Genomic DNA, 22,606 nt, shown 5'->3' on the forward strand with positions numbered 1-22,606 from the left:
TTTCTTATCTGAGTTAGGTAATCTATCTTATTATCGAAGTTAAAATAAAAACGTAATCGGTAATAAACTAATTCAGTCGCTTTATATAATCTCATACTTTGCATAATATAGCTGCTTACAAAATCAGACAGACAAAGAGTATATTGAATAGTAGATATGTTAGAGGGTATATATTGGACAATATCGGATAGTAGGTTCGTAATGGATTACGCAGAAAGCAATATCGGACTATAGTTTTGTTGGTTTGTGTTTTAAGATTCTAAACAATAATAATAATTTGTGTTTATGAATGTTTAATATCCAAAGTAAACAATAATAAAATAAAATAAAAATAATAGTAAGAGTAGAAATGACTCATATAGTCATGAAAGTACCATATTCCGTCATTAACCCATTCAACCATGTGTTGTATTTTCTCTGTAGCGCAAATTAGAATAAATATAGAGTTAGTAACATATATATTAATAAAACGAAATTATAATATACCTAGAATTTAGGGAGTAAGTACCATTCCATTTCCTAGTGAAGATTTTGGAAAACTTCTTTAAAAACAACATTGGTGGTCTTTGTTTGAGGTTTTCCCTCAGTATCTGTTATCAACATCTTCAATCCAGACTTTGATTTAACTCTTGACATTGCTACATATAACTGACCATGGGAGAAAACGGGTCTAGGCAAGTATATACCAACATTTTCCAGAGATTGACCTTGACTCTTATTGATAGTCATTGCAAAAGCAACTGACACTGGGAACTGTCTTCGGCGCATTTTGAAAGGCAACCTAGTATCTGATGGTGATATCAACATCCTAGGGATGAGAACTATCTTACCAACTCGCGTACCAGTTAAAATCCGAGCTTGCAAAACATGGTCCGCCATTTGGGTGATCTGCAGTCTTGTACCATTCATTAAACCACCATGCGGATCAATATTTCTCATTAACATAATCGGACAACCTATTTTCAAACGAAGCCTATGATAAGGTATACCCGAAACCTTAATGGTATTTAGAAAATCTGGTGAGTAAACTTTATTTTTCAGAGCACGTTTATCTTGAGGGTCAATTGAATCAGAACTTAGATAAATTCTTTCTTCAGCTGTAAAAATAAGAAAAAAAAAATCTAAATAAAATAATATGATGAATTAAGTGTGTATGATTACTAACAATAACTAAAGGACGAATAAAGATGAACTAACCGTTTAGACTTGATAACATGACATCATTGATAGAATTGACATCTTCATTCGTAGGGCAAAGAATAGCTCGTTCTTGGAAAAATTTAGGATCTTTTTGAGTGGCAAAGTTCTTTCCGTAAACAGCTTCAATGATTGACTCTAACGGAGAGGAACCCTCTGGAATAAGTAACTCTTGTGGGATATCTATTTCACACACACCATCATTAGGCTCATTAATTTTTCCTTCTCCAACTGCGAGTATCCATTTAGAAAACTCTTCTATCTCGCTGGCCTCTTGTTTACCAATGTCTTGAAGCAACCTCATATTCTTTGTCAATCTTAAAACTTTGCACTGATTCCATAAGTATGAAGAGTTTAATGATGCATTGAAAATCGCTTCCCTTCCTGCGCCAACAATAACGGGAAGAGTTTGTCTGAAATCACCTCCAAAAAGGACAACTTTTCCTCCGAACAATTTGTCTTCTTTACTCCTCATAATATCTTTCAAGCTTCTGTCTAATGTCTCAAAGCAGTATTTACTCATCATTGGAGCTTCATCCCATATGATTAACTTTGCTTCTTTAACCAACGCACCAAGTTCTGAGCTCCTTGACATGTTGCAAGTAGAAGTTTCATTTGGATTTAAAGGAAGGGCAAACCTAGAGTGAGCTGTTCTTCCTCCTTCCAGTAGTAGAGAGGCAATACCGCTAGATGCCGAATTGAGAACAATATGACCGTTTGATCTTATTGCAGCAGACAATACTTTCCACAAAAATGTTTTCCCTGTTCCTCCAAATCCATATAAAAAAAATACACCACCTTTGTCATTGATTACAGCTTCCATTATCTCATCATAGATCTTCTTCTGTTCTTCTGTTAGCATCTTTTTCCAACCATCATGTTTCTTTGCTAAATCCTCACGGTTGTAGTTGAGTTCATCCAGTATCAACTGATTAGGCAATGTTACATCTTCAAGAGATATGTGTGGCATAAGCTTGTATTTTTGCAATGAACATCCATTTCTTTTCATTAGCTTCTGTAACTCTCTTAGTAGCAATTTCTTTTTTTCCGTGTCTGACAAACAAAAGTCTAACGAAAACAATATTTACTCATATGGTTAGAGAAATGAAAATAAGCTATCATATATTTAATAAATAATATATAGTCAAATTATTGGTGGATATAGAAGTAAAAATATACCTGGACGTTGTCTCCTCTGTTTTTCTTTTCTCTCAATATCTTCTGAAAGGATTTTCCATGTTTCTTCCCATACAGTTTTAGGAGAAGTTAAACTTTCAGATATAAGCATTATCACAAAAAGTCTACGACAAAACTTTGATGAACACCAAAAATTAGCTTCCTTTATGCCTTCAATATACTCTTTGTCATCATCTAGCAAACCTAGAGCGAAGCATGCCTCTTTATAGGTTTTATAAAGAACACCTTTGACAGTTTTAATGTCGTTGAAACTGGTAGGACCTTTTTTGCTGTTTATGAGAATTCGAAGATGGTATGAATCTTCTAAATTATGTGGCACATAATTGATTCGCCCAATAGAGAAACCAGTTCTACCTCTCGGACGAAACTCTTTCTCCTTTTTATCATAGATGTATTTATTTGGAATCTGTTCATATGTAAGCTTTCTTGCTTCCTCATCCCTTAGACACAACTCAAACCAAGCGGTAAACATCGTGTGATCAAGAGTTGGGCGATTTAATACGGTAGTTGGCTTGTCGCCATCTTTGTAGAAAACAGGTTGCTTTCCTTCCTCATGAAATGTAAGTTTGACAACAGGTGTTGTTCTATAGTGTATAGGATACTGATTCGTCCTCCAGAAAGCTTCACATGCGGAAACATATCTGCAAAATGGAAAAATTTCATATCATTCAATTCATTTGACGGGGTATCATCTTATAGAACTATTTAAACATGTTTTAGATAGATAAACCTGCAGTCAAAGAAATCTTGAACATCATCCTTTTTTTTGGATGAGTTAATATTGACACCGTCGGAGGTATACTCTGTTTCATCCTCTTCTTGACCTGCCTCAACAGATACAGTAACACGATCTTGACCTTTGTGCACATACTTAAATAAGTACTTGACCGATCCAGTTTGGTTACACCATTCCACGTTAATGTGAGCTCGGTACTTTAGAGAAAGTTTTCTGTTGTATGGGACGACATATGTATTGTCGCACTTGAAACCATTCTTCTCTATAAAACGACCATCATCCCTCCTCCTATAAATTGGATATCCATCTCTGTCTAAGTTTGTTGTATCAACAAACTCCTTAGGATAGAACTTTGAACATTTTCCTCCAACCATACACGGAGAGTTCATATTCGCACTTCCACAGGGACCATGAATCATACATTCTTTGACAACTTCGTAGAGTTCTGGATCTTCATCTTTATCTGGAATTTCAGCAGAAATTATCTTGTCAATATGATCGGCTGTTGGGAACTTATGTTTTTTATCCATCCAAACAATAATATGAGCATGAGGAAGACCTCTTTTCTGAAACTCAATCTGATAAATAGCTGCAAAACAGATTATGTTTATAAATTTAATCATTTTCAATTAAAAATGATTTAATATTTTAAAATTCAAGATTTTAGTGGAAGAGATTTACCTGAAACTGTTTTCCCCAATATATGTTTCTTAGTTAAATCATCCATAAACTTCTCTAGTTTCAGCTTAAAAATTCTGCAAATGATGTCCGGTCGATCATCAGCTTTCAAATTCCTCTGATTGACGAATCTTGTGATTTCTGGCCACTTAGCATTGCAAGTGAAGGTTATAAAAAGGTCTGGGAAACCGAAATGTTTACATGTAGCCATAGCATCCAAATAATTTTGCCTCATATAACTTGGTCCACCGGTGAAAGAAGGTGGAATAACAACTCTGTTACCACGATTTGTGAGATCATCTTCTCCTTCATCCGCTGCGAGCTGAATCTCCTCTATGTTTGAACTCCTTAATTTCTTCTGGTTTTTTTTTAGGTACCGGAGACGATTAGACTCAATCATAGTATACGTATCAACCAAGAACTGCTGAAATAAACGCTTAGACCGGAATAATATATGTTTCTCATCTTTCCTCTCGTGTAGCCTATACGCGTACCACTGCCTCATACTTATATCCTTTCGCTTCTTCTTCTTTGATCCTTTTTTAACCCTCTTTTTCAAACCCAATGTGTATCCATCTTCACCGAGTGGAAATAAAAGAGGATATTGCAAAGCAAGATAAGATATATGACACTCATGAATCCTTTTCAACTTACCAGATTGCATTTCAACCACTATATCACGCTTATTCATTTCGGTATGGAAATCTCCAGGTATCAATGCAGCAACTTCAGAAGCAGTAGGCAAATTATATTTGGTGCTATCTTTCTCACGTGTAGAGACGATTCGCATATGGAAATTTGCTTTTTCTTTTTCCAAAGCAAACCTATCTCTTGCATAACGAAAATGCTGTACGTAAGGATTTATTTCATTCAACATCTTCTGCAGTTTTTCAACAATTTCCTTTTTGAACTTTCTCTTTTCAGATGGATTCTCATCATCTTTACCTTTACTGAAAATAGAATTAGTATTAGAAAGGATCAAATACAGTAAATTAATTAAAAGAAAAACTATATTACCAATAATATTTTGGATATAGAATTACCTCATTATATTCATTCGGTTTGCTACTTCATTTTCAGTATCAACAATATATAACTGTTGAAACTTTGGATAGTCGCCAGGTTTTGGTTTCAAAGAACCCATTAGATGATAATTTTCGCCTTGCAGAGCAAACATAGAAGGACCTCGACCTTTCTTTACTGAACGATCAACTTTACCTCCTATAGAGGTAAATGAGAATATCATGTTATAAGCTCTGATATTTTCTCGGAAATGTTTGGCTAAGTCATCATCAGATGTTAATAACCACAAAAGCAAAGCTGGAGATTCTTTAAACGTAGGTAGTTGAATTTGTCCATGCATGCAGCATCCACTGTATATTGGTGTTTTTGTATTCTTCCTCCGATTTAATCTTTCACCATACCAGAAAATAGCACCACAATCCTTACATGTGTGGACAGGATCACCGTCATCTTCATAAGCTGAATTTATAAAAAAACAGTTTATTAATTATGTTTGAAAATCAGTATCCGATATATATATAGAAAAAAAGAAAATTCTGATAACTATACCGTCTTTTGTGTTTTTCGTCTTCTGTTTCTCCTTCAAATTGATATTGTCCTTAACAGTTGAATTAGGTTTACCAAACACCTTTTGAATAGCCTCATCAAAAAGGTTTAGGAAATCATAACGACATTTAGCCTCTTTATGTTTATCTTCAATGGTTTGTGTAATCGGCTCTGAATCAGAGTCAGACTCAATAGCATCAGATGGGTCATGAGGTTCATCTTCTTGACTACTACAATCAAAGACTTGTTGTTCATATTCAGCTTCTGAATCATCTGTTATACAACATTAATTAGATATATATAATGAATTCAATAACTATTGAGTGAAAAATAGTAGAGACAATCCTGTACTATACCACTTTCAAAATCCTCAAGTTCCGAGTTCTCTTCTTGATCAGATGTGTTGTCTAAATCTCTGAATTTACTGATAGTATTGTTATCCTCAGAAGGATAAGTTGAAGAAACACATACTTTGCCTGCTTTTAAAAATAGGGGTTAGTAAAATAAACTCTTTTTCAAGATTTTGGGTAGAATAGATTACTATAATCACCCTAAATAATTTGTAAAAAAATTGTTTACCGAATCTAGTTTGTTGTTTTTTACTGATGTCGTGGCTTGGATCTATGATACTTGGTAGCAACGAATGAGTTGTATTTTGAGTATAGACATCCAAGGTAACTCCTTTATTCATATTGCCTGCTTGATTAGTATTTACAGAATCTCTGCTTGGAGTGTCAATGATTTCAGAGAAATTTGATCCATTTCCTGTATATATATATATTTTGCATAGGATAAGAATGTGTATTAGAACTAAATTATAAAGTATTCAGTGAATAACAAAAATATTATATGATTATACGTAAATATAACCTTTTGAATATGGACTAATCCTTGCTTCATTCGTAAGAGACGACAAACGCCGGATTGGAGAAATGCATACATTAGGTGTGCACGGGGTATCTACAAAAAAAATATTGGTAGGAGGTGCATATCCAGAACCTTAGAAACATAAGAAATAATATGGATTAATGGAGTTAAATAATTATCTCTAATCTATAATTAAGAGGTACATACCTTGGAGGATTTTTCTTGAAGCCGATGGTGTTAGTTTATTGATTCTGATATCATTTTCATATGGTAACATCCTTTGTGATCGGTCTAAAGGAAAAGTAACACTTGTATTACTGTAACCTTTTTTTGTTAAATCCTTAAACAGACGAACGTATACAGAACTGATAGGGACTATATTATTAGATCCAATATTTTTAGGAGATGGATGAACAGGACCTGACAAACAATAAAAAAATGATTTGAATTTATGTTATTAGATTATTATGTACAATCTATATTATATATAGTAAAGAGTTACATACCATGGAGTTCTTTTCTTGAAGTGGATGATGTTAAAGGAATTTTTGTCCCATTTTTTTCATGTGCTGACCTTCTCTGTGGCTGTTGTGTAGATTTGCTAACACTTTTATTATTTTCAGTGGTATTTGTAATATCCTTCAACACTGCACGAAATGCAGATTTAATAGGGACTGTATTTTTAGATCCAATAAATGGTTGTGGTGGATTCTCCTTTTCAGAAGATGGAGTTATCCGAAATTTCTTCTCTAAGTTTGGAAATTGTGGAGATTTAGGAGTTTTGTTCTCACATTCATCTTTCCTGCGTTTCATAGTCACTGATTTAACAGTATGTTTAGAGAAACTGCGGATAGTTGAAACTATAATCAGCCCAAAAGTAGAGAATGAGAGGAAGAAAGATAATTTTGTTAGTTGTTGTGATTGCGTTTAATTACAATAGTAATTAAAAAGATATTTATTCCTAATTTAGTTTCTTTGATATAATTCCCCTATAATTTGGTTAATTAGTAGATTTTATAATCAATAGTGGAAAGTAATAAGTATAATGCATATATGCATTTCCTTATACAGTTAGATGTTTCGACGATTGAAATTGAATAAGTGGACTATAAAAACATGCCAAAGTTAATTATCTAAACAGAAGTAAAATACTGAGTACAACCAAAGTAAAGAACATAATACAAAAGTTAATACATAAAAAGGAAGATGCATATATTTCAATTATAAGAAACTACTTTATCCTTGATCTCCTTATGCAAATGTTCGATTGGCTTCATCATTCTGTCCCATCAGGTTCCTTATATAATACGACGCCGCAAATTCAGAGCTGGATATATGAACAACATATCTTTGAGCACAACATATTAAGAAGAAATTATAAATATTTATTAATAAAACTTACTTTGTTTTGTGATTTTCTAAGCCAGCAAAGTTTGGTTTTATGAAGATCCTGGATGAGCCAGTGCGATTGACAATGCATGGTTTTCCTATCATTGTTTCTATGTTCAATTAAATTTGATCATAGAATATAGTTGAATAAAGTCTAAAATCGAGAAATGTATAAGCAAGTATAATCAATTAAATTAGTATAATGTATAAGCATGAAAATATATATATTATTTTTGTTATGAACAAAAAAAATCTAAAAATATATATTTAGATTTATAATATTACTCAGTGTCTCTTATCTCAAACTCAATTTTCTTCCTGGTAATGTTGTTACGACTTGTGATTTCTTCTAAACCTCCAGAACTGACTACTTGACCAATAACGTCTGTAAATATAAATAATACAACTATTAATAAAATCATCTTTGTAAATTAGTAACAAAATATATGTATTATGAAATTACCTAGCAGGAGATTTTTGTCAAGATTTCCAGCAAGTATACTATCAAACGATGTGAATGATAGGTAATGATCATCAGATACATTTTCAGAAGGAATAATTGTGGTACCATATCTGGTACTAATCTTATACTTAATAAGAGAAGGACGCAAGTAGGATGTACAGAGATTCAAACCAAAAGTTGATATAACTTTCCAAGATCCAGGCTTCAATTCAGATTCAAACTTTTTGATATGATCCTTTCTGATAGAAGCTCCTATTTTGTCACCCTATATAAAACAAAAAAAATACTCTTAGAATGAATTCACATTAATATATTAGCAAAAGAATAATAAATCTATACTTAAAATACATACTGTTTCGTCAGCGAGAATTAGTTCGAGTGATTCACCAAGTTTAGCGGTATTCATTTTCCAACTGTGGAGAATTTTGACTTGAATACGCCAAGCGTTTTTGTATGGTTTTAGGTCTTTCAAAGGAGTGTAAGATAGGGGTAGAGCCATCTTTTTGTGTAACGAAGTAAAAATCGTTATTTTAGTATAATAATCCAATAGAAAGTTCTCAATATATTTATAGTTATAATTCATTGATTTAGGTTATCACTTATAAGTTAAGATTTGATATCAGGAATATACGCAAAATATATTTACTTGCTTGATTCGTTACAACTGATAAACGAATATTCCTTTGAAAATTTGATCGTAAAAGATTAGTTCATAATTGTAACATCGGAAATCAAGGAATTAAACAAAATATGGTAACTTGAATATTCGTTTTATAAGATTTTAACTGAATCAGAAAAATTTCCTTTTAAATTAATATTTGTTATGATATGTTTCGGTAATTAAGTAAATATTCAAATTCTTCGGTATTAAAATTTATGAAATCAGAGTGTTTGCCTATAACGAATGGGTTTGTTTGGGATCTTAATTAACTAATCTTGAATTAAATAATAAACTGGATCCGAAAAATATTATTCTCGAACACAAACAGATCCGGTGGTTATTTTCCTTCTATTGTCGGTTTTTTTAAGGATCCGCGTCCCGACCCGTTTTTTTTAAAGTAATCGACCGAGGGCATTTTCGTCATTTGTCAAAATCGAAACTATAGGTTAATTAGATTAAATTTTGTGATTCTCTAATCATTTTTAATGAAAAACCTACCAAAACCAAGTCATGGTCCATTTTTACTCTAGAGAGTACTTCTGCTTTAATAGTATAGATTTTAAATATATCAATTACTTTTCTACCTAAAATACCTAAAATAATTTAAATATCTAAAAAAATATTTGTTACATATATCAAAATTTAGTGAAAATTATTTAAATTTAACTAATTTTTAGAGATTTTTTTCAGATACCTGGTAGCTTAGGTAGTAATCGGGTTCTAAAATTTGTAACCCAAATCGACCTGAACCCGATAGTACCCAAATTGAACTCAAACTGAAACTCTCAAATTACCCAAAAATTCTATTTTTCTAAACCCATTTACCCGAATCTGAACAGATTACCCATATGCCCAAGCATAATTTCTACATTTGAAAATCTACATTTTAACCATTGAAAAGTTTAATAATCAAATCTAATCTACCAAAAAGGCGCCAGCTAGTAAATTCGCGTGCTTGTGTCCTTTAATTTTAAACGGTGCCAGAAAGAATTTGTTATAAGATAATGATAAATAGGTTTAGATAAACAAGAAATTTAAAGGTGAGATCAGCATTGGACTGGTGATATATTTTTAGGATAAAAATCAACTAGTCACCCACAAAATTCTCATGAACCACTTATTTTGTTTCTACCAAGAGATTTTGGATCTGTTGATCACTAAGATTGATAAAATAAGGCTTTGGTGTAGAAATGTTATCTAGAGTATTGAAGTAAAGTAAGTGAGAAAGAGAATTTATAAATACAATGTGATGTCTTGGTTAAATGTAGGTAACATCTCCGTACGGTAAGGAACTGTACAAGACAGTAAACGTGACGCACGGTCAGGCTGCGTTTACAACGAGGGAGAGCGGAACATTCCTAGCTTGTTTATCAATGCATCACTCAGCTTAATGTCTTTAGGACTCGCTATTTGCGTTTCAGTTATTCAAGTTTGGCATCTCAAACGCTACTTCCTCAAAAAGAAGCTCATCTAACTTCATTCTATACTTTAGAAAATTTGCTGACTTGTGCTATCTTTGGGGGTTAATTATAGAGTGGACATGCTTTTTGTGCATGATATTATTTTTGATCACAGAAATTTTATAGAATCATCTAGGAAAGATTAATTCATTCATCTATATATAGACCACGAATTAATCACAAATTAAATACTATTTGCCTTGATTTTTGTATCGTGGTAATTAATTGATACTTTGAAAGAGGTAGAGGTAGAACTCTGGCTTTGATGAACTTTGAATGTTGGACACATTAAGAGTACATATGAGTGACTTTCATAGTTTTTAGTATACCATTTACAGAGTAATTTGCTAACGGTCGTGTCAAAGGAAAAATGATCCTTATTAGAGTTATTAGGTCGTTTTTTGGACATCAATGCCAATTTGAAAGTAGGATTAATAATGTCAAAACTGTTAACATTGGTGATAATTTTTACAGTGTTAATAACATGTACTGTCATTACCTTTTGATAATGAGTCAATGACCTTTGACCAATAACGTCAACTCTACGTTGACGCGCATGTTTAGTTTTGCCGCAGGTTGAGATGCTATTTACATCTTTCATCACATATGGACCGTTTAGTAACTTTAGTTGTATGACTTTCGGGAAGTATTATCTAACATAAGGTTCCTACAATGATTTTACATAATTGGCCACCAAAAGACATAAACTGACGGTATATATGCCATGGTGAGACACTCTAATCTTATATGTAAAGGTGATAATTATATATTACGGTAGACAATTAATTAAATGGGGATATCCAAACACCGCATTGTAAGCATATTTTAAACTAAATATTTATTTTAATTTTATAAGTTTTTTGAAATGTTATGCATTTCAAAATAATATCTCTAGACATTATTTTTAATCCAAATTTACATCTTAATTTGTGAGATTATGTTATTTTTTTTACTTATCATTTCTACATTTGAAAACCTACATTTTAGCCATTTGGAAAGTTGATTAAATATAACATTTTTTTCTAAAACTAAAATTTATGTCACTACCTTATATATTCAAACTTTCAAACTAAAAATCTAATATATTCATCGGTCTAGATCCGTCCACGTGTCCGCGTATACGATTAGATACTACAAGCGCTTGTCCACCATAAAAAAAAAATGTGATAGGTATATCTACAAATCTCCAAAATCTGACATTTTATTTTACTTTTTGTTTCCTAAAACTAAAATTGATGTGAGTCATATTTTCAGACTAAGAATCTCATCAAATTATTGGTATAGATCCGTCCACGGCATACTAAGAATCTAATAAGTATCATCGGTCTGAATCCATCCACGTCCGCGTATACGATTTGGTGCTAAGGTCTTGTCCACCATAAAAAAAAGTGAGAGGTCTATCTAGAGATCTCCAAAATCTGTGAAGAGATTAGGGTTTCAGAGTAAACAACAACCAAAAGAGTGAGCAGAGCTGAAAACAGCCATGATCCGGCTTGGGTCGAAAAAGAAGAGGTGTAACACTTCACCACCTTTGACAAGGTCTCAAACCTGCCCGTTGGAGAGGATTCCTCTAGAAATGAAAGAGGAGATTCTCATGAAATTGAAGGCCAAATGCATCTCGAAGTTCATCAGCATTTCTAAATCCTGGTCATCGATAGTCCGCAGCAAACGTTTCACCAACTTGTACCTGAATCGATCTATGGCTCAACCACATATCCTTTTCTCATTGACCGACCGTAGAGACAATGAGATGCAGCTCTTTTACTCTTGCTCTCAGGAGGATCCATCTTCTGATCATCAAACGGTCAGTTGTCCCCCTCTGAATCACGATAAGAGGTTTGAATTTTCTCCACCTGTCCGTGGCTTGCTGTGCTGTCTGAATGATAATGATAGAGTGATGATTGGGAATCCTACTACTTGTCAATTTATTACTTTGCCGAGAGTCCAAACTGAGAGGAAACTGAATGACATTTATAATGTCAACATATGCCACTTCTTTGGATATGATCCTGTTAATGGTGAATTCAAAGTGTTGTGCATGACGGTGTTACGTAATAAACGATCAATCGGTGTTGTGTCACAGGACCATCAAGTTTTCACTCTAGGAGCTACGAGAAAGGAATGGAGAAAAATTGAATGTATGTATCCCCATAATATTCATCCTAGAGATAAAGGTGTATGTAGCAATGGGGTTGTGTATTATCTAGCTTGGATAGCCAAAGTTCGTTCTCTGATGTGCTTTGATGTTCGTTCTGAAAAGTTTAGTGTCATTAAGTTACCCAATAACGGGAATGTCCAATATCTGTCGGAATACGGCAAAAAGATAGCTGTGACGGATCTGATATTCGGCGGCACATTTGACTTGTGGGTTCTTGAAGATGCCAGCATACCACATTGGTCACCTGTTTCAATCGTGATTCCATATGAGTTTGGATTTTTAAAATTAAGGGGTAGACTTGGCACCGGCGAGCTTGTATTTGCACCGTTCTTTGTCACAAACCCGTTCTTTATACTATGTTACGATCTCAAGGAAAGCAAAGTTAGAAAAATCCAGATCGAAGGAATTGGGACTCACTTTAAGCCTATACATGTCTATCTGGATCATGTTAAGAGTCCTATGTTTCTGGAACTGTAAGGTAAATCATCTGTTGATGACTAGTTCTTTGTTGTTGTCTGCTGAACTAATCTCTCTCTTTCTCTCTCTTTTTTCTTTCTTTTTCTTTTGAATAAAGTTGTCGGATATTGTTTGTTTAAGACTAATCCTTATTGGAATATGCTCAACAATGGTTCTGTATCTTTTGAATTTATGCAATTGCATTATTTATGACTTGTTTAAATAATTTATGATTTTGTGTGGAGCTTATAGTACTGCTTCGGTTTTTTAATTTGATTTATTTTGGAGAGAATGATGAGTTTAGTGTTTGGCTAGATGTATCTTTTTATCACCATCTTATAAATCTTTTGCATAAAAGCAAAATTATCTCAGTAATTACTTATAATCTTTTTTTTTTTAATTATGTTTGACTAAACGATCACACACATTCGTGCTCGGAGATTTTATGTATCTTTACGTTATGTTTTTATTTAACTTATTGTTTGAAATCAATTCTACATTTGAAAATCTACATTTCTGTCCATTTTGAAAAATTAATTGAATCAAATCTTTAGAGACTTTTTTTTTGTTTCCTAAAACTAAAGTTTATGTATATTCAAACTTTTAAACTAATGATCTAAATCTAGTCTTATCAATTGAAGTCATTTCTACTTTTGAAAATCTACATTTTCGCTACGTTTGAGATTTTTTTTTTTTTTTCTAAAACTAAAAGTCATTTAAAAAGTAAGAATCTAATCAAATTATCGATCTAGATACTAATAATCTAATAAATATCATTGGTAAATCCGTTCAGCGTCTGCGTATACGATTAGGTGCTGAGGTGTTGTCCTTTCAAAATAAGAATCTAATCAAACTATCGGTCTAGATTCGTCCACACATACTAAAAATCTAATCAATATCATCGGTATATCCGTCCTCTGTCCACGCGTCCGTCTATGCGATTAGATGCTAAGGTGTTGTCCACCATACAAAAAGAAAAGTGAGAGGTCTATCTACATGCAAATCTCCAAAATCTGTAAAGAGACTAGGGTTTCAGAGTAAACAATAACCAAAAGAGTGAACGGAGCTGAAACAGCCATGATCCGGCTTGGTTCGAAAGAGATGAGGTCTAACACTTCACCACCTTTGACAAGGTCCCAAACCTACCCGTTGGAGAGGATTCCTCTAGAAATGAAAGAGGAGATTCTCATGAAATTGAAGGGCAAATACATCTCCAAGTTCATCAGCGTTTCAAAATCATGGTCATCAATAGTCCGTAGCAAACGTTTCACCAAGTTGTACCTGAATCGATCTTTGGCTCAGCCACGTATCCTTCTCATTGACCGTGGAGACAGGGAGAAGCAGCTCTTCCACTCTTTCTCTCAGGAGGATCCATCTTCTGATCATCATACGGTTAGTTGTAACCGGTATGACTTTTCTCCACCTGTTTGTGGCTTGATTTGCGGTCTAAATGATCATAATCTAGTGATGATTGGGAATCCTAGTACTTCTCAGTTCATAACTTTACCGAGAGTCATATCGGTGAGAAAAGACATAAGCTGCTTCTTAGGATATGATCCTGTTAATGGTGAATACAAAGTGCTGTGCATGATGATACCACGTGGATATCATCATCTACGTAGAACATCATCAAGAGCTGTTGCGTACTCGCAGGAGCATCAAGTTTTCACTATAGGAGCAACAAGTAAGAGATGGAGAAACATCGAATGTAAGCATATCCATTATACTCGTCGTAGATCTCAAGGGATATGCAGCAATGGGGTTGTGTATTACCTAGCTTGGATCAACGTTGTTCGCTCTCTGATATGCTTTGATGTGAGGTCTGAAAAGTTTAGTGTCGTTAAGTTGCCCGGGGTCGTCCAACTTCTATCCAACTACGGCGAAACAATAGCTGTAACGAATTCGTTAACCGACGCTACACTTGACTTGTGGGTTCTTGAAGATGCCAGCAGACAAGAATGGTCAAAAGTGTCAGTCGTGATTCCTTCTTGGAATGATTCATTTAGGTGGTCTCAAGCAGCATTCAGGTTCAGGGGTACACTTGGCACCGGAGAGCTTGTATTTGCACCCATCTTTGTCACAGACCCATACTTTCTACTATGTTACAATCCCAAGGAAAGCAAAGTTAGAAAAATCAACATCGAAGGAATTGGGAGTCAATTTACTTCTAGACATGTCTATTTAAATCATGTTGAGAGTCCTATGTTTCTGGAACCTGTTCATCACTAGTTCTTCGGCGACTTGGTGTTGCCTGAACTACTCTCTCTCCCTATCTCTCTCAAACTCTCAAACTCTCAAACTCTCAAACTCTCAACTCTCAAGTGTTTCAGTCAAGGTGTCGAATAATGTTATTTTTGTTTAAGACTTTGTGTCCTGGTTGGATTATGATAAATGGTATTGTATGCTTATGGATAATGACTTGTTTTAAAGAGTTTTGTGTTGGCTTTAGATGATGGATCGTTATTATCATCTTCCATACATAAGGGCAAAATTACCTCAGCAAATTTATTTATAAACTTGTTTTTGTAAGTTTTGTTTGACTAATTTCTAAACCATCACACACGTACGTAACGTCTTCGGACTTCGGAGTTTGATATACACGCGTAAAAAGCGCGTGGGTAATAACATTCTCTTAATTCTTAAGTTTTTGATTCGTTTGCCTTCGTCAGAAGTTATAAAGCCATCGGTGGTGACGACGGAATCAACATCAGTGATTGTTCCTCCGCCGGAGATAACACCTAATCTGAACCCTTACATGTTTTAAGAATCCGATCTCGTTTCTATTCCGCCGTAAGATCCTCTTTTCCTATCTAATTCTGATCCGATTTCAATGGATGCTCCGATCTCCGATCTCGACGACGAGAACGGAGATTTCGCCGATTTCGATTTCCCGTTTGATAGCTCCGATGATTTCTTCGATTTCGATTTGGCGGAGCCCGCGGCGGCGGTGATACCTAACGAGATCGGGAATAATCGTCCGAATTCGGACTCGTCGGAAAACAGAAACGGCGACGGAGGTTCTGATTCTGTTCATTCTCAGGTTTCATCTCAAGGCTCCAAGACGACTTTTGTGAACGACACCGTTGACGCGGCCTTATCCTCCCCTGAATCGAGCAATCACCAGAAGATTGATCCATTCATCTATATATAGACCAAGAATTAATCAAAAATACTATTTGCCTTAATTTTATGTATCGTGGTAATTAATTGATACTTTGAAAGAGGTAGAGGTAGAGAACTTTGGCTCTGAACTTTGAAGGGTTGACACATTAAGAGTACATATGAGTGACTTTAATAGTTTTTAGTACACCATTTACAGAGTAATTTGCTAACGGCCGTGTCAAAGGAAAAATGATCCTTATATTAGAGTTATTAGGTCGTTTTCTTGGACAATCAATGCCAGTTTGAAAGTACGATTAATAATGTCAAAATTGTTAACATTACTACTATGATAATTTTTACAGTGTTAATAACATGTGTACTGTCATTACCATTGACCAATAACGTCAACTCTACGTGACGCGCATGTTTAGTTTTGCCTCAGGTTGAGATGCTATTTACATCTTAAATCACATATCGACCGTTTAGTAACTTGTATGACTTTCGGGAAGTATTATCTAACATATAAGGTTCCTATAATGCGGTGTTTGGGTGTCTCGATTTTGTATTAATTGGCAACCAAAATACATAAACTGACGGTATGCACTCTAATCTTAATTATATGTAAAGGCTGATAATTATATATCACGGTGGACAATTATGTAAATGAAGATATCCAAACACTAGGCATATTTTAAATAAAATATTTATTTTATAAGTTTTTAAAAATTTTATGCATTTCAAAATAATGTCTAAACATTATTTTTAATCCAAATTTACATTTTTTGTGAGATTATGTTTTTTTTTTTTACTTATCATTTCAAATCATTTCTACATTTGAAAATCTACATTTTAGCCATTTGGAAAGTTGATTAAATATAATCTTAATTTTTTTTCTTTTCTAAAACTATAATTTATGTCACTAGCTCATATGTTCAAACTTTCAAACTAAGAATCTAATACATTCATCGGTCTTGATCTGTCCATGCGTCCGCGTATACAATTAGGTGCTATAAGCGTTTGTCCACCATAAAAAAAATGTGAAAAATATATCTACAAAATCTCCAAAATCTGAAATTATATTTTACTTTTTGTTTCCTAAAACTAAAATCAATGTGAGTCATATTTTCAGACTAAGAATCTAATTAAATTATCGGTTTAGATTCGTCCACGCATACAGAGAATCTAAGAAGTATCGTCGGTCTAAATGCATCCACGCGTCCGCGTATACGATTTGGTGCTAAGGTCTTGTCTGCCATAGAAAAGTTATCGGTTTAGATTCGTCCACGCATACTGAGAATCTAATACGCATCGTCGGTCTAAATCCATCCACACGTCCGTGTATACGATTTGGTGCTGAGGTCTTGTCCACCATAAAAAAAAAAGTGAGAGATCTATCTACAAATCTCCAAATCTGTGAAGAGATTAGGGTTTCGGAGTAAACAACAACCAAAAGAGCAGAGCTGAAAACAACCATGATCCGGCTTGGGTCGAAAGAGAAGAGGTGTTACAGTTCACCACCTTTGACAAGGTCCCAAACCTACCCGTTGGAGAGGATTCCTCTAGAAATGAAAGAGGAGATTCTCATGAAATTGAAGGGCAAATACATCTCCAAGTTCATCAGCGTTTCAAAATCATGGTCATCAATAGTCCGTAGCAAACGTTTCACCAAGTTGTACCTGAATCGATCTTTGGCTCAGCCACGTATCCTTTTCTCATTGACCGACCTTGGAGACAATGAGATGCAGCTCTTCTACTCTTGCTCTCAGGAGGATCCATCTTTTGATCATCAAACGGTCAGTTGTCCCCCTCTGAAGCACGATAACTTGTTTGAATTTTTTCAACTTGTCCGCGGCTTGCTGTGCTGTCTGAATCATAATAATAAAGTGATGATTGGGAATCCTACTACTAGTCAATTTATTACTTTGCCGAGAGTCCAAACTGTGAGGAAAGACATAAGCTACTTCTTTGGATATGATCCTGTTAATGGTGAATACAAAGTGTTGTGCATGACGGTGTCACGTTATGATACATCAAGCGATGTTGTGTCACAGGAGCATCAAGTTTTCACTCTAGGAGCTAGGAGAAAGAAATGGAGAAAGATCGAATGTAAGCATCCCCATTATACTCCTCGTAGAAGTCAAGGGATATGCAGCAATGGGGTTGTATATTATCTAGCTTTTATCCAACTTGTTCTGTCTCTGATATGCTTTGATGTGAGGTCTGAAAAGTTTAGTGTCATGGAGTTACCCAGGGACGAGAATGACCAATATCTGTCGCACTATAGCGAAAAGATAGCTGTGGCGAATCTGTTAGTCACTGGTACAATTGACTTGTGGATTCTTGAAGATGCCAACAAACCACATTGGTCACAAGTTTCAATCTTGATCCCTTCTTGGACAGATTCATATGGTCAGTTTGAATTTTTCAAGTTAAGGGGTAGACTTGGCACCGGCGAGCTTGTATTTGCACCGGTCTTTGTCACAAACCCGTTCTTTTTACTATGTTACGATCTCAAGGAAAGCAAAGCTAAAAAAATCAAGATCGAAGGAATTAGGACTCACTTAACGCGTATAAATGTCTATCTGGATCATGTTGAGAGTCCTATGTTTCTCAAACTGTAAGGTAAATCATCTATTGATGATAGTTCTTTGTTGTTATTGTCTGCTGAACTAATCTCTCTCTTTCTCTTTTTTTCTTTTTTTTCTTTCAAGTTTTTGAATTAAGTTGTCGTTGGATATTGTTTGATTAAGACTAATATATCCTTGCTGGAATATGATCAACAATGGTTCTGTATGCTTTTGAATTTATGCAATTGCAATGTTTATGACTTGTTTAAAATAATTTATAATTTTATGTGGAACTTATACTGCTTCGGTTTTTTTATTTGATTTTTTTTTGGCGAGGATAATGAGTTTAGTGTTGTTGGCTAGATGTATCTTTATCACCCACCTTATAAATCTTTTGCGTAAGAACAAAAGTACCTCAATAATTACTTAAAATCTTTTTTAATTATGTTTGACTAAACCATCACACACGTTCTTGCTTGAAGATTTGATGTAACTTTATATTATGTTTTTATTTAACCTATTGTTTGAAACCATTTCTACATTTTGGCCATTTTAAAAAGTAAATTGAATCAAAATTTTGAGACTTTATATTGTTTCTTAAAACTGAAATTTATGTCACTATAGCTCATAATTCAACCTTTTAAACTAAGAATCTAATATTTTTTATTAGACTTATCATTTGAAGTCATTTCTACATTTGAAAATTTACATTTTAGCCATTGAAAAGTTAAATAATCAAATCTAATCTACCAAAAAGGCGCCAGCTAATAAATTCGCATGCTTGTATCCTTTAATTTTAATTTTAAAGGGTGCCAGAAAGAATTTGTTACTATAAGATAATGATATATACGTTTAGAATCTTTAGATAAACAAGAAATTTTAAGTTGAGATCAGCATTGGACTGGTGATAGAATTGTAGGATAAAAATCAACAAGTCACCCACAAAATTCTCATGAACCACTTATTTTGTTTCTACCACGACATTTTGGATATGTTGATGACTAAAGACTTGATTGGAACCACATTTATTAAAGCATTAGCATTATGCAGCATAAGCATTAAGGTGCATAAGCTGTATGCTCTTGCTTTGATTGATATAACACAATTAGTTGATCTGTTATTCGCCGGTACATTTGACTTGTGGGTTCTTGAAGATGCCAGCATACCACATTGGTCACATGTTTCAATCCTGATTCCTTCATTTGAGTTTGTATTTTTCATATTAAGGGGTAGACTTGGCACCGGCGAGCTTGTATTTGCACCGTTCTGTGTCATAAACCCGTTCTTTATACTATGTTACGATCTCAAGGAAAACAAAGCTAGAAAAATCCATATCGAAGGAATTGGGACTCACTTTACGCCTATACATGTCTATCTGGATCATGTTGAGAGTCCTATGTTTCTGGAACTATAAGGTAAATCAACTGTTGATGACTAGTTCTTTGTTGTTGTCTGCTGAACTAATCTCTCTCTTTCTCTCTTTTTTTTTTCTTTTTCTTTTGAATTAAGTTGTCGGATATTGTTTGTTTAAGACTAATCTATATTGGAATATGCTCAACAATGGTTCTGTATGCTTTTGAATTTATACAATTGCAATGTTTATGACTTGTTTAAAATAATTTATGATTTTATGTGGAGCTTATACTGCTTCGGTTTTTTAATTTGATTAATTTTGGCGAGAATGGTGAGTTTAGTGTTGTTGGCTAGATGTTTTTTTATCACCCATCTTATAAATCTTTTGCGTAAGAGGAAAATTACCTCAATAATTACTTTAAATCTTTTTATTTAAAATTAATTATGTTTGACTAAACCATCACACACGATTCGTTCTCGGAGATTTTATGTAACTTTACATTATGTTTTATTTAGCCTATTGTTTGAAGTCAATCCTACATTTGAAAACCTACATTTTGGCCATTTTGAAAAGTTAATTGGATCAAATCTTTGAGACTTTTTTTTTGTTTCCTAAAACTAAAATATATGTCACTATAGCTCATATATTCAAACTTTTAAACTAAGGATCTAAATCTAGTCTTATCATTTGAATGCATTTCTACCTTTGAAAATCTATATTTTAGCAATTGAAAAATTATATAATTGAATCTAATTTTTGAGATTTTTTTGTTTTTAATTTTTTGTTTCCTAAAACTGAAATTTCTATCAGTCATATTTTTAAATTTTCAAAGTAAGAATCTAATCAAATTATCGGTCTAGATCCGTCCACGCATAATAATAATCTAATAAATTTCATTGGTATCTCCGTCCACATATACGATTAGGTTCTAAAGTGTTGTCCTAAAACTAAAATTTTATATCAGTCATATTTTCAAACTTTCAAAGTAAGATTCTAATCAAATTATCGGTCTAGATTCATCCACGCATACTGGGAATCTAATAGATATCATTGGTATCTCCGTCCGCATATACGATTAGGTGGTAAAGTGTTTTCCTAAAACTAAAATTTATATCAGTCATATTTTCAAACTTTCAAAGTAAGAATCTAATCAAATTATGGTCTAGATTCATCCACGCATACTGAGAATCTAATAGATATCATCGGTATATCCGTCCACACGTCCGTGTACGCCATTAGATGCTAAGGTGTTGTCCACCATACAAAAAGAAAAGTGAGAGGTCTCTATCTACATGCAAATCTCCAAAATCTGTAAAAAGATTAGGGTTTCAGAGTATACAACAACCAAAAGAGTGAGCAGAGCTGAAAACAACCATGATCCGGCTTGGTTCGAAAGCGATGAGGTCTAACACTTCACCACCTTTGACAAGGTCCCAAACCTACCCGTTGGAAAGGCTTCCTGTAGAAATGAAAGAGGAGATTCTCATGAAATTGAAGATCAAATACATCTCCAAGTTCATCAGTGTTTCTAAATCCTGGTCATCGATAGTCCGTAGCAAAAGTTTAACCAACTTGTACCTGAATCGATCTTTGGCTCAGCCACGTATCCTTCTCTTCCTAATCCACCGTGGAGACAGGGATATGCAGCTCTTTCACTCTTCCTCTCAGGAGGATCCATCTTCTGATCATCATACGGTCAGCTGTAACCGGTATGACTTTTCTCCACCTGTCCGTGGCTTGATTTGCGGTCTAAATGAACATAATCTAGTGATGATTGGGAATCCTACTACTTCTCAGTTCATAACTTTACCGAGAATCATATCTGTGAGAAAAGACATAAGCTGCTTCTTAGGATATGATCCTGTTACTGATGAATACAAAGTGCTGTGCATGATGACACCACGTGGATATCATCATCTACATATAACATCATCAAGAGCTGTTGCGTACTCACAGGAGCATCAAGTTTTCACTATAGGAGCAAGAAGTAAGAGATGGAGAAACATCGAATGTAAGCATATCCATTATACTCTTCGTAGAACTCAAGGGATATGCAGCAATGGGTTTGTGTATTATCTAGCTTGGATCAACGATCTTCGCTCTCTGATATGCTTTGATGTGAGGTATGAAACGTTTAGTGTCGTTCCGTTACCCAAGGACGTCCAAGTCCAACTTCTATCCAACTACGGCGAAAAGATAGCTGTAACGAATCTGTTAATCGACAGTACACTTGACTTGTGGGTTCTTGAAGATGCCAGCAGACAAGATTGTTGGTCAAAAGTGTCAATCGTGATTCCTTCTTTATATTGGAATGATGATTCATTTATGTGTTTTCAAACAGCATTCAGGTTCAGGGGTACACTTGGCACCGGCGAGCTTGTATTTGCACCCAGCTTTGTCACAGACCCCTACTTTCTACTATGTTACAATCCCAAGGAAAGCAAAGCTAGAAAAATCCACATCGAAGGAATTGGGGCTCAATTTATTCCTAGACATGTCTATTTAGATCATGTTGAGAGTCCTATGATTCTGGAATCTGTTGCTCACTAGTTCTTTGGCGACTTGGTGTTGCCTGAACTACTCTCTCTCTTTCTCTCAACTCTCAAGTGTTTCAGTCAAGTTGTCGGATATTGTTGTTTTTGTTGGATTATGATAAATGATATTGATATTGTATTGGTTGGATTATGATAAATGATATTGTATGCTTATGGATAATGACTTTGTTTTAAAGAGTTTTGTGTTGGCTTTAGAT

At 34.2% G+C, this 22,606-nt stretch overlaps 4 protein-coding genes and 2 pseudogenes across 6 annotated transcripts; 4 read left to right on the forward strand and 2 right to left on the reverse strand.

The window, feature by feature from the left end:
• Positions 1 to 519: 519 nt before the first annotated feature.
• On the reverse strand, positions 520 to 7,057 carry LOC109126286 (uncharacterized). The gene is made up of 13 exons (XM_087489168.1): positions 6,751 to 7,057; positions 6,452 to 6,664; positions 6,248 to 6,337; positions 5,957 to 6,142; positions 5,734 to 5,853; positions 5,381 to 5,650; positions 4,852 to 5,290; positions 3,812 to 4,758; positions 3,125 to 3,719; positions 2,383 to 3,035; positions 1,993 to 2,220; positions 1,198 to 1,857; positions 520 to 1,097 (listed from the first exon to the last, which is right to left on the reverse strand). The coding sequence occupies exons 1-13, from the start codon at positions 7,055 to 7,057 to the stop codon at positions 520 to 522; spliced, it is 5,286 nt and encodes a 1,761-aa protein (XP_087345294.1).
• An 857-nt stretch (positions 7,058 to 7,914) lies between these two features.
• LOC109129869 (replication factor A protein 1-like) lies at positions 7,915 to 8,595 on the reverse strand. The gene is made up of 3 exons (XM_019238851.1): positions 8,449 to 8,595; positions 8,097 to 8,361; positions 7,915 to 8,018 (listed from the first exon to the last, which is right to left on the reverse strand). Exons 1-3 carry the CDS (start codon positions 8,593 to 8,595, stop codon positions 7,915 to 7,917), a joined length of 516 nt encoding a protein of 171 aa, XP_019094396.1.
• Positions 8,596 to 11,494: 2,899 nt separating this feature from the next.
• LOC104745260 (putative F-box protein At3g10790 pseudogene) lies at positions 11,495 to 13,073 on the forward strand (annotated as a pseudogene). Its single transcript, XR_015581934.1, has one exon. The product of XR_015581934.1 is annotated as a putative F-box protein At3g10790 pseudogene (transcript).
• A 668-nt stretch (positions 13,074 to 13,741) lies between these two features.
• On the forward strand, positions 13,742 to 15,279 carry LOC104745261 (putative F-box protein At3g10790 pseudogene; annotated as a pseudogene). The gene has a single exon (XR_015581553.1). The product of XR_015581553.1 is annotated as a putative F-box protein At3g10790 pseudogene (transcript).
• A 2,042-nt stretch (positions 15,280 to 17,321) lies between these two features.
• On the forward strand, positions 17,322 to 18,771 carry LOC104745262 (F-box/kelch-repeat protein At3g04660-like). Its single transcript, XM_010466458.3, has 2 exons — positions 17,322 to 17,726; positions 17,985 to 18,771. Exons 1-2 carry the CDS (start codon positions 17,406 to 17,408, stop codon positions 18,552 to 18,554), a joined length of 891 nt encoding a protein of 296 aa, XP_010464760.2. The 5' UTR covers positions 17,322 to 17,405; the 3' UTR covers positions 18,555 to 18,771.
• A 2,319-nt stretch (positions 18,772 to 21,090) lies between these two features.
• On the forward strand, positions 21,091 to 22,584 carry LOC104745263 (putative F-box protein At3g10790). Its single transcript, XM_087487706.1, has 2 exons — positions 21,091 to 21,865; positions 22,196 to 22,584. The coding sequence occupies exons 1-2, from the start codon at positions 21,229 to 21,231 to the stop codon at positions 22,402 to 22,404; spliced, it is 846 nt and encodes a 281-aa protein (XP_087343832.1). The 5' UTR covers positions 21,091 to 21,228; the 3' UTR covers positions 22,405 to 22,584.
• The last annotated feature ends 22 nt before the right edge of the window (positions 22,585 to 22,606 follow it).

Source organism: Camelina sativa, chromosome 15, assembly GCF_030686135.1.
Source record: "Camelina sativa cultivar CO46 ecotype springtype chromosome 15, ASM3068613v1".
In the NCBI taxonomy this organism is placed as follows: domain Eukaryota; kingdom Viridiplantae; phylum Streptophyta; class Magnoliopsida; order Brassicales; family Brassicaceae; genus Camelina; species Camelina sativa.

What these genes read in the sequence shown, in the direction of transcription:
- LOC104745263 (XM_087487706.1), top strand. Translation starts at nt 21,229, where the DNA reads ATGATCCGGCTTGGTTCGAAAGCGATGAGGTCTAACACTTCACCACCT. An exon ending in GAGATGGAGAAACATCGAAT is followed by an intron (nt 21,866 to 22,195) that starts GTAAGCATATCC and finishes GTTTTCAAACAG; the next exon opens with CATTCAGGTTCAGGGGTACA.
- LOC109129869 (XM_019238851.1), bottom strand. Translation starts at nt 8,595, where the DNA reads ATGGCTCTACCCCTATCTTACACTCCTTTGAAAGACCTAAAACCATAC. An exon ending in TAATTCTCGCTGACGAAACA is followed by an intron (nt 8,362 to 8,448) that starts GTATGTATTTTA and finishes TGTTTTATATAG; the next exon opens with GGTGACAAAATAGGAGCTTC. An exon ending in TGACAAAAATCTCCTGCTAG is followed by an intron (nt 8,019 to 8,096) that starts GTAATTTCATAA and finishes TTATATTTACAG; the next exon opens with ACGTTATTGGTCAAGTAGTC.
- LOC109126286 (XM_087489168.1), bottom strand. Translation starts at nt 7,057, where the DNA reads ATGAAACGCAGGAAAGATGAATGTGAGAACAAAACTCCTAAATCTCCA. An exon ending in CAAGATTTCTTTGACTGCAG is followed by an intron (nt 3,036 to 3,124) that starts GTTTATCTATCT and finishes TCCATTTTGCAG; the next exon opens with ATATGTTTCCGCATGTGAAG. An exon ending in CATGTTATCAAGTCTAAACG is followed by an intron (nt 1,098 to 1,197) that starts GTTAGTTCATCT and finishes TTATTTTTACAG; the next exon opens with CTGAAGAAAGAATTTATCTA.
- LOC104745262 (XM_010466458.3), top strand. Translation starts at nt 17,406, where the DNA reads ATGATCCGGCTTGGGTCGAAAGAGAAGAGGTGTTACAGTTCACCACCT. An exon ending in CATCTTTTGATCATCAAACG is followed by an intron (nt 17,727 to 17,984) that starts GTCAGTTGTCCC and finishes GTTGTGTCACAG; the next exon opens with GAGCATCAAGTTTTCACTCT.